The sequence below is a fragment of the Pan troglodytes genome, chromosome 13, assembly GCF_028858775.2.
Source record: "Pan troglodytes isolate AG18354 chromosome 13, NHGRI_mPanTro3-v2.0_pri, whole genome shotgun sequence".
In the NCBI taxonomy this organism is placed as follows: Eukaryota; Metazoa; Chordata; class Mammalia; order Primates; family Hominidae; genus Pan; species Pan troglodytes.
Window position 1 is genome coordinate 45,987,944 of NC_072411.2, and position 9,557 is coordinate 45,997,500.

At 34.7% G+C, this 9,557-nt stretch overlaps 1 protein-coding gene across 50 annotated transcripts in view; it reads right to left on the minus strand.

The window, feature by feature from the left end:
- Positions 1–1,572: 1,572 nt before the first annotated feature.
- GTDC1 (glycosyltransferase like domain containing 1) overlaps positions 1,573–9,557 on the minus strand; it is a 386,422-nt gene continuing 378,437 nt past the window's right edge. For all 50 annotated transcript variants that reach the window (XM_063790448.1, XM_063790474.1, XM_063790472.1 and 47 more), the window contains 3 exons: positions 8,349–8,419; positions 7,562–7,653; positions 1,573–2,694 (listed from right to left, as the gene is read on the minus strand). In XM_063790448.1, the coding sequence (XP_063646518.1) occupies positions 2,611–2,694; positions 7,562–7,653; positions 8,349–8,419 (247 nt within the window). In that variant the 3' untranslated portion in view covers positions 1,573–2,610. The remainder of the gene's footprint in view (positions 2,695–7,561; positions 7,654–8,348; positions 8,420–9,557) is intronic.

Below are 9,557 nucleotides of genomic sequence, written 5' to 3' on the forward strand. Positions count from 1 at the left end.
TTTATTTATTTTATGAGACGGAGTCTCGCTCTGTCGCCCAGGCTGGAGTGCAGTGGCACGATCTCGGCTCACTGCAAGCTCCGCCTCCTGGGTTCACGCCATTCTCCTGCCTCAGCCTCCCCAGTAGCTGGGACTACAGGCACCCGCCACCATGCCTGGCTAATTTTTTTTGTATTTTTAGTACAGACGGGGTTTCACCGTGTTAGCCAGGATGGTCTTGATCTCCTGACCTCATGATCCACCCGTCTCGGCCTCCCAAAGTGCTGGGATTACAGGTGTGCGCCACCGCACCCGGCCTAATGTAAGCTTTTGTCCGAGAAGGAATGTTGGCCACAGCTAATGGCAAAATTTGATTTGTATTTATGAGTGTAGAAAAAAATGCCCACATACAGGTAACTTTCAATATTATATTTGCCTAAATCAGGAAAATACGTAAATGTTTCAGATGTACTCTCTGAAAGGTGTTTAATGCTTTTTTTTTTTTTTTTTTTTCCTATCAGTGAGAAAAGATCTATGGGTACTAGTTGTGTGTAGAGTATCTTAGCCACTATGAAGCGTAAGCCCATTTAGTTTCAGGATAGAAAAACACAGTAAACGAAGCGCTATTTCTTGGCTGTGAGATAATATTATTTTGAGAAGATGTCATCTGTGACACAGCAACTGACAGAAGCAAACTGACTCGTCTGGTTTATCTCAGTAGATGGCATAAAGTATAACCTTGCCCAGGAGAAGTGGCAAAGAATTTCTTATTCATATTTATATCTTTAGTTTTGCTATCCAAAGGAACACACCTGCTAGATTCTGAGTTCCATAGTCTTAGACTGGAAGGAACTTCCAAAATAGTTCCTGAGCTCTTTGTTTTCTGGGTGACGAGGTAATTTGTTCACTGGCTTCCCTGTAAAAGTCTAGAAGCCAGTGCTGTGGTGGCCCATCACACACTGTGGGTCTCATGAAGGTTGGAGAGAGGAGTCTGTTCAGATGGAGCTTCTTGTTTCTGCTTCTTACTCTTCCTGCTTTTAAATTCCCAGGCCTCATGGACTCTGAACTGCTTGCTTCGATCTGCAATACTGCCTCTCTTCCAAGGGCTTTGTCTGGCTCCCTAACCTTGATCTATTTCGTGCTTTCGATTTTGCTACCGGTCAAATGGGCCCTACTGGACTTCCGAATCATTGCTTTCTTTATCTTAGATGCCTGCTAGGCCACTCGATCCTTCCAGAAGCTAGAAAGCCTGGCTTGCCCCTTGTCTAGCCACCTTTCCCAGGCTGTGCCTCACTTTGTGGTGTATAGAAGTTACTCATTTCAAAAGCTAGGGAAAGTTACAATTTACCTGTCAGTAAACAGAAGATGGTTTATCAACAGACTTTACCTTAATGACTACAAATGTTTACCTCCTGCTTTCCAGAATGCAAAGAAAATCTTGGAAATGTCATAATATCTTACAAACATTTGCAAAACAGATCCTTGTTCATCCGGAAAAGAAACAATTGTATTCGTTGTCTCTGTCACAAGGAAAACGTTCAGTGAGAAACACATAGGTAGATGTATACATCTATACGTAAATGAATATGCTAATTAAAAATTGCAGTGGGTACTTTATTAAAAATTTATTTTACCATCTAGCCATTCAAAACATCTTTACATCAACAAACACAGCAGTTTGACTATTGGAATCATAAGTGATTTATCTTGAAAAGGTTATATTTGTAGGTGGATGCAAGTATATTGGAGAAATATTTCTATGAAAATTACTGGTTTTGTTAGGAGTATTTTGATTTTTCTATTTTTACGCTGGGAAAAAAATTAAAACAAGTATGTCAGTGTTCATTTTATGGGATAGTTGGCTTCACTGTATTTGTCATGTTTGTCCGAATTACAGCTGTTTATCTTGCAACTTTAAGATTAATTAAATGCAAATGTAACTCTGTGAATCATGGGAATACCTGCCAGACCTCTTATTAATACCTTCACTTAAAACCCCCTGTGCCTGAGAGTCATTAATTTGCTAAAAGAAAAGTGCTAAAGCAGCCCTTTGCCCACAAACAATTCTGCGATGGCTGCCCAATTAATCCCAAAGCATTCTGATCCTCCTTTCAGGCCTCGTGGCCCTTTGAGGACACAAGAAGGCTCCGATGATAACCTGGCAACCTAGGTAGAAACCCAGCCAAGTGTGAGCGTTTGAAGCTGCAGTTTGGCTGCCATCGTGTCGGCGAAAAGAAAGAATTCAGGCACCATGTCATCCAGTACAAAGGATAAAAACGGATTCAACCGGAAATTCAATGTGGCACCACATATGGGATACATGAGTGCGGTTATACAACAGGCCACATATTTTTTTTGAACAGTCTCCTACATGTGATGCCGAGGACATGTGTAACCATCATAACGTCTCTAGGAATCTGTATTTAATTTGAGTTGGGGTGGTGGCAGGGATTGGAGATCTGAAGCCGCCACAGGTTTGTGGCAGATGGCTCTGTGTCAGCTATGACAAGCAGCCAGGCTCAGCTTCCTCTGCAGATTTTCTTTTCTCTCTGATCAGGTAAATATGGGCACACTCTGGAAAGTTCTTCAGATTCTGCCTTAGGCTGCAAGTTTGTGACTTAGCCCCATCTGTCACAAATCTTCCCTAGGTTCTGTTGTAAGCAGAGACCTGAATTTACCATGTAGGGCTGCCCAAGAAAACGGAGTGATTTCACCCTGCAACGAGGAGGAGGGAGAGAAGAGAAAGAAGTGAAGAGCATTAATGACTAAAAGATGAAAGTATGCTGAAAATTTATATTGCAAATTTGCATCACTTACGTCAATTACATTTCAAAAAGCCACCAAGTAAATGGTTCTTGAGTTTCATCACCTCAGGAAATCTCAGTTTCTGATTGGTTTAAAGTGTCGTTGTATTTCCAACCAGAGAAGAAGGCTACTGTTTTCTGCAAATGGGTATATTCTGCTGCACACATATTTCTTGGTTTATGTTATGAATGACAACCATTCATAGTTGGATGATGGAAGTTCACCATCCAACTTTTAACTTATATAAACACAAGACACATAACACTGTACATACAAGTTTCTGCCGTGAATTTTACTTTTAAATGATGAAGACACAAAGATAAATGCCATTACTATTATGTGAAATTTAAAAAGTGCTTCATATTTACAACAGGTTTATATTCATTATTTCATTATAGCAGTACTTCAGGGGTAAATTGATGTTTAAAAAAATATTCTTCCAGGTTTACAGATGAATCACATAGAGGCCAAGAAAATCACCTAGAATCAGGTTGCCAACGAGTAGCAGAGAAGGACAAAACCTCTAACTGATCTTAATCAGCCAAAGCATATCTGTGATGCTAAAAGGCTTTTTCCTTTTATTTTATTTAGACAAATCAAAGGAAAGCCAGACCAAATAAAATTGAGGGAGGAGGTGAAGAAGGAAGGAAGGAAGGAAGAGAGGGAAGAAGAAAGGGAAGGGAGGGAAAGGCAGAGGAGGGAGAGAGAGAAAGAGTGAGAGACTGAGACTGAGACTGAGAATTTGCCTTAATTGTGCTGGTGCAGTTGAGAGCTTTTAGAAGTTCTTAGAACATCACAAACATTTCATGTTTAAGGAAAAAGTAAGGACTCTGGAGCAGTATTAAAACTAGTGAGCAACACCTTATTCAAATCTAGAGTTTAAGCTCAAATTAAAGGGGGACTATAAGGTGACCAGTTTCTTGAAGGAAACAAAGTAGCTTGTCTGTGGTTCAGGTACATATAGCTTGACATAATCAAGATAACCACAAATGGCTTTTCTGGGCAATGAGTGTGAATTGTAAGCTTAATTATTGTTTGGAATTAGTTTCTGGCAGAACTCTAAAATTCTTCTCCCTTCCAAATAATAGAAGATTATAAAAGTTTTGTCAATGTTGAAGAACTTGAAGAGGAAAACAAAAAAATCAGGAGCTATCACCTGAAAAATCTTAAGAAACTACAAGTCACTCTCAAAAAGCAAGAATGGCATCTCTCTCTCTCTTTTTAAACCAGAGAATACCATTCAATTTATAAATAAAATTAAATGAAAAATAGGATGGGAATGAAAATCTCTTCTGTCAGTCTGGATAATGTCTACCTTACACAACTGCCCTATTTGTACTCTTATATTCATTTCTATACTGGTAACGAGGGAATAGCTATAAAATGTCTTTCAACAGCATTTAAAAATATAATGATCAGGGTTCTCTAAAAGCATGAAATACTAATCTCAAATAATTGTTGAGAATTTTCCATAAGTAAATTCACATAATATAATAAAAGTGAGGCCAAAAAAATATACAACTTCACAGTATTAGACTTGCTTGGGTTAGAATGGAAGAACTATTGTTAGTTTAAGGAGTCAATCCTTAGCTGATTCTTTTATGATTACTTCTAGAAACTTGTGTTCAAGTTAGGCTTAGGAGTCATCGAAGAGCTCCCTATTTTATCTCTGTGAGAAGTATGTGTCCAGTGCATCTGCCTGACCTGAAAAAGTACATGTCTCGACAATACAAGTTTATAGTCAGTGACTCAACTGTAGACATAAACTTTGTAAGAAGTGATTTTATATTTTCTTAAGAAAAATGGTTTTAGGTTTTTAAAAATTATTAAGAAACATTTAATTTTTGCATGTATTGGATTTTTCTAACAATCCTAAGGCAAGTGTACGTGTGTGTGTCTGTGTGTGTGTGTGTGTGTGTGTGTGTGTAAGAGAGAGAGACTGAGCGAGTACACACATACATGCAAATGAGGAATTTAAACATTTCAGGTCTGAAACTATTTCAGGTGGGAAGTCATGGACACAAGTGTTCTGCGATAGAAGGAGTCACTTTAAGAAAAAAAGTAAATTCTGTCTCTGCTTTTCACTTACTAGCATTCTGTTTCAAATCCTGCTTCAAGTTATACCCCAAACTCTCACTCATATTGAAAGTATAATGTCTGATGTGAGAAGAAAGCCAAGTGTTAGTAGCCTTATTCTAGTCATTAAATTTCTAAGTGTGAATCCATATGAAAAATCCTATCCTAAAGTGAACTCTATATGATAAGAAGTTGAAATGATTTTAAAATGTAAACTTTTAACAACAAAAAAAGAGTAAGGTGTAAAAATGTAAAAGGAACAAATTAAAGAATTCAGTGACATTCTATCCTTTTAGATCTTAGAAGCATATGTTTTATAAAAGCAAAACAGCACTGTCCAATGAAATAAATCTAAAAATAACTCCCAACATTCTTTTCACAGTACTCACAAAAGATCCTCTCCGACTGCATGAGAAAAGTAGGTAAAAGCTAAAATGCTAATTCTCTAGTATTTAGTAAAAGCAAATGTTACCTGAAAATGTGTCTATTTATAAAACACAAGATAAAAAATTACAATAACTTGTTGTATCATTATTATAAAGGTTTAGAAGGCATTTTTTTTTTTCTGTTTTGGCTTTAAATCCTATAACAACACACAAACTAAATCTGTGGTCCTTCCTGTGCTTTTAACTCTATACCTTGCAACATGCCAGTTTTTCCTAATAATTGTATCATAAAGCTCTTGATTACTTAAAATTTGACTAATTTATTAATTTTTGAAATTAATTTTTAGACAATATCACTAAGCACTATGGATGAAGGCAAATGTGAAAATGTGTTACAGATTTATAAGAGAAAAATCCATGGTAGACAATGCTTAAAAATGAATTATATGAATAAGCTCTTATAAATGCTTTTGCATGAATTATTAATTTATAAAACTTTGAGATGCAGGTTTTTATGGTGTATGAACTAAAAGATATTTAAGTCCTAACATGTAATAGCTCAATGAAATAACATTTAAGATATAGGTTATCATTTAAACTGTGTGAGGAACAATTTGGTATATTAACAACATACCACTAAGCTGCCATTCTTTTTTTCAGAAGCTGTTTGTAAAATAAATAATTATAGCTATGTTATGGCAGTAGCTGAATGAAAATATTTCAACTGGACATCTGCTTTCTTTTCTTACTAGAGGCAACTTTTTGCAGTGACTTTTGAAATGGTTAAAAATTTGCAGAGGTTTAAAATTTGCAGATGCAGAATAACAGGGTTAAGCAATGTTACAAACTGATAAATTTTGATGGTGGAAACACATTTACAAATACTTTACCAAAAATTCATCCAAAGAGGGAAAAAATCAATAATCTGACAGAGAACTCACTGAAAATAGCTTTGTGTCATATATAAAAAATTAATTCATTTGTACTAATACTTATATTTCCTCAATTTTCATTATCTGCATATTTTGACAGTCTATCACATGGGAAACTATTTGATTGATATTTCATACAAACAAAACTACTACTGAACTTTAAAAATTAGGAAATATTGAGGTAAATCTTGAACGACCGTTTTCTCTGTGGAGCTTCCCATGTATACAATACAATACTATTGACTCAAGGAGTAATACTGAAGCTGGAACTGTTCAGTCAGCATTTTAAACTATTATGAGCTACCTTCTGAACCACTGCCAAGTTAATAGACAATGAAAGATAATGAGCTTGAAATTGGGTGTTAAATTGCATTTTTGGTTCTCTCTCTTTTTCTTGAAGTTTAACTGTTTCCTGTAGAAACAAAGTCATGTTTTGATGTATCACTATGTAAATATGTATTTTAGGCTACGAACAGGGAAGGGAGAAAAAAAAAGGCAGAGAACTGTATTTCATGTAGAAGGTTATATATTAACATAGGAAAATTAAGATATGTTAGATTATAAAACTGCTAGATTGTAAACTATACTGGATTTATGTAAAATGAAGATGCTACATTCGAAGAATATAAAAAGGTATATTACTCATGGCCTAGAGCCACCTTCAAAACTCATAAAGCAGATTTATCCTAGTTCAATTACTTAGACTTTTAGTAGGGCCTCTTTGTGTTGTTATTTCAACAATGTAAAATTCTTGATTCAAATAAAGAAAAGAAGATAACGAATGAGGGTAGTGAATGATGATGCTGTTTACACTATTTTCCCTTTGCCATTCAGAGATGAGACTGACATTCTTATTCTAAAGAAACTGAGGATTTTTTATGTCATTTTTATTAAACTGGACGTGAGAAATATTCAATTCTTAAAAATCACCTTTCAAGTAGTTCAAAAATGAACACCAAACTTCACTAATGTCATTCACCTGAATTTTTGAGGACTAAAGATTTCATTATGATGGGAAGAAAGGCTTATCCTCATTAGTATAATTGTAGAATCTTTCCTTTACTTCCTTTTAAACTAATGAGTTACATTAATCCAGGTTCATTTTTATAAGCCTCTAGGGGCTAAATGTAAAGGACAGTCATCTTAGAAAACAGTAAATTTTAAAAAAAGCATGTACCGTGCATTAAGTGCACGTATTTCATAAGACCTAGGTTAATACAACTGGCATCCAGTTTAATTAATCCTTGTTAGTGTAGCAACTAATATCCCTCCCTAGCATGTTTCCTTTAAACATTAGTATGTTAATTAAATGTTTTTTTTTAAGATTTTTCTTTGTACTTCAATATGGCATTTATACCATGTAAATCTCTTCTCAATAACTACCTTATAGAGATGTTTTCTTATAATATCTGGTCTCTTGCAGAAATTCTGGAGCCTTTTTGAAAGCTGTTCAGGTGTAGAATACAGATATTCAGCTGCAGGAAAAACAGATACATTTTTAATGAAACAAAAACCTCAAAGCACACACTCGATATTAGTCACTTTACTAATTAAAAATGCATATTGCTCTGTGCCGCCTCGTGTTTTACATTATTTAAGCATGATTTTATAAGGTTACCTCAGCTCACAAGGATGTTTAATGCTAAATAAGACTGTGTAGTTGTGCTGTTTAGACATCTCCTTTGGGTGATTAAAATACATTATTCTAATGTAACACAATGCATATGTGATATACTTAGTGATGAGATTTTTTTCAAAGAACTGGTACTATAGCCTTATGTACCCGTACAACAGTTGCATATTATTAACTAGTCAATTGTTTAAATAATTTGGTGTGACTTTCAGTCCCTGATTTTTCTGTATCATTAAAAAAAATCTGTAAGCAATTGCAGCAACACTGACCTGCTTATAAAAATCCATCATTATGGGATGTGTATGCTAACAATGAAGAATGTTATTTGAAAACTTGCTTTTTTGTTATCTTAAAAGAACAGATGGTAAATATAAGCTTACTCTAATGTATTAAAACACATAAAATTTTCCTTAACACTAACATGTTGACTTGCCAAATAAACCATTGCTCCTGCCTAAGTTTATTTTCAAACTTTCTAATTTAGCATGAATCATATATTAAATCTCAATAAAGATGAATGCACATTAAAGCAGCTACCTGGAAATATTTCGGGATAAACCAAATCTTTAGGACAAAGTGGGTAACACCCACAGTACACAGCTTCCAACCTAGAAAAATTTTAGAGAGAGGGTAAGAATATATTAAAAAGACATTACCATCATAGCCAGAAAGTGGTTTTGTTTGCCTAAGTTAACTGAATGAGCCCAGAGTTAACTGGGACAAAAAACATGGTCGGCAGTATAATTCTAAAAGCCAAAGTTGCTCTTTTAAAAGATTTTATTGATCATATATGAATTTCATAGAACAGAACCAACAGCATATGTTTTGTTCACTGAATTAATCAAAGCGCAGCTCTGCATTTTTTTTTTGTTTTTAAAATACTGTTTAACACATTTTATAATCAGCAGATAAACACATGTAACAACATGGTAAAGTATGGACAGCTTTTCTTAATAATGCTGCAAAGCCTCAGAATGTTCATTTTTCAAAAATGTTTAAATAAAATAGCAAATACTTAACTTTAGCACTGTCGCTGTAGAAAAGATTGAGGCACTTTTAAAAGCATCAGAAAAAAATTTACAATCTGTTGTAATGGGGCATTTTCATTTTAAGCTCATGCTTCAAAACAATTTGTTATTATGCAGAATGTAAAACTCTTCCCCCTTTTGTTGAAAAACTCTCATGAAGATTACTTTAATGAACATTTTGCTTTCTTGACTAAAAATTCAGCTCACTTTCCATTTTATCAGCAAAGAATGCTTGTATTATTAAACAAACAAACATGAAAGTTTCACTTTGTGAGAGGATTTCCCCATTGACCCACCTATGGGAAGTTTTTCTTTACGTCACAGTAGAAGGGTTAAGCAGAAGGAAGGTATTGCATCTTCCTTCTGTGTTAGCCCTGCATAATAGCTATTGATCTGACATATAATCAACTTTAAAGATACCACTGTCATTTCTGTTGGCTAGAAATTATGCAGTGAAATTCAAAACACTCTTTAAAATATGTTTATTTTATGAGAAACTTTGAATTGCATCCAAAATGTTGACCAAAGGGGAAATTTATTTTGAACTGCAGATTTTTTTCAACCCAAGAGTACTCTGAAGTCATGTCAGTGTTTACCTTGTTTATTTACAGTGACGAAGTACATGAAACTTAAGCTGTTTTTAAGTGGCTGATGTTTTCCCTATTTTCCTATGTTAACTGAAATTAAATGAAAAGTATTTACTTTGAGCTGCAAATTT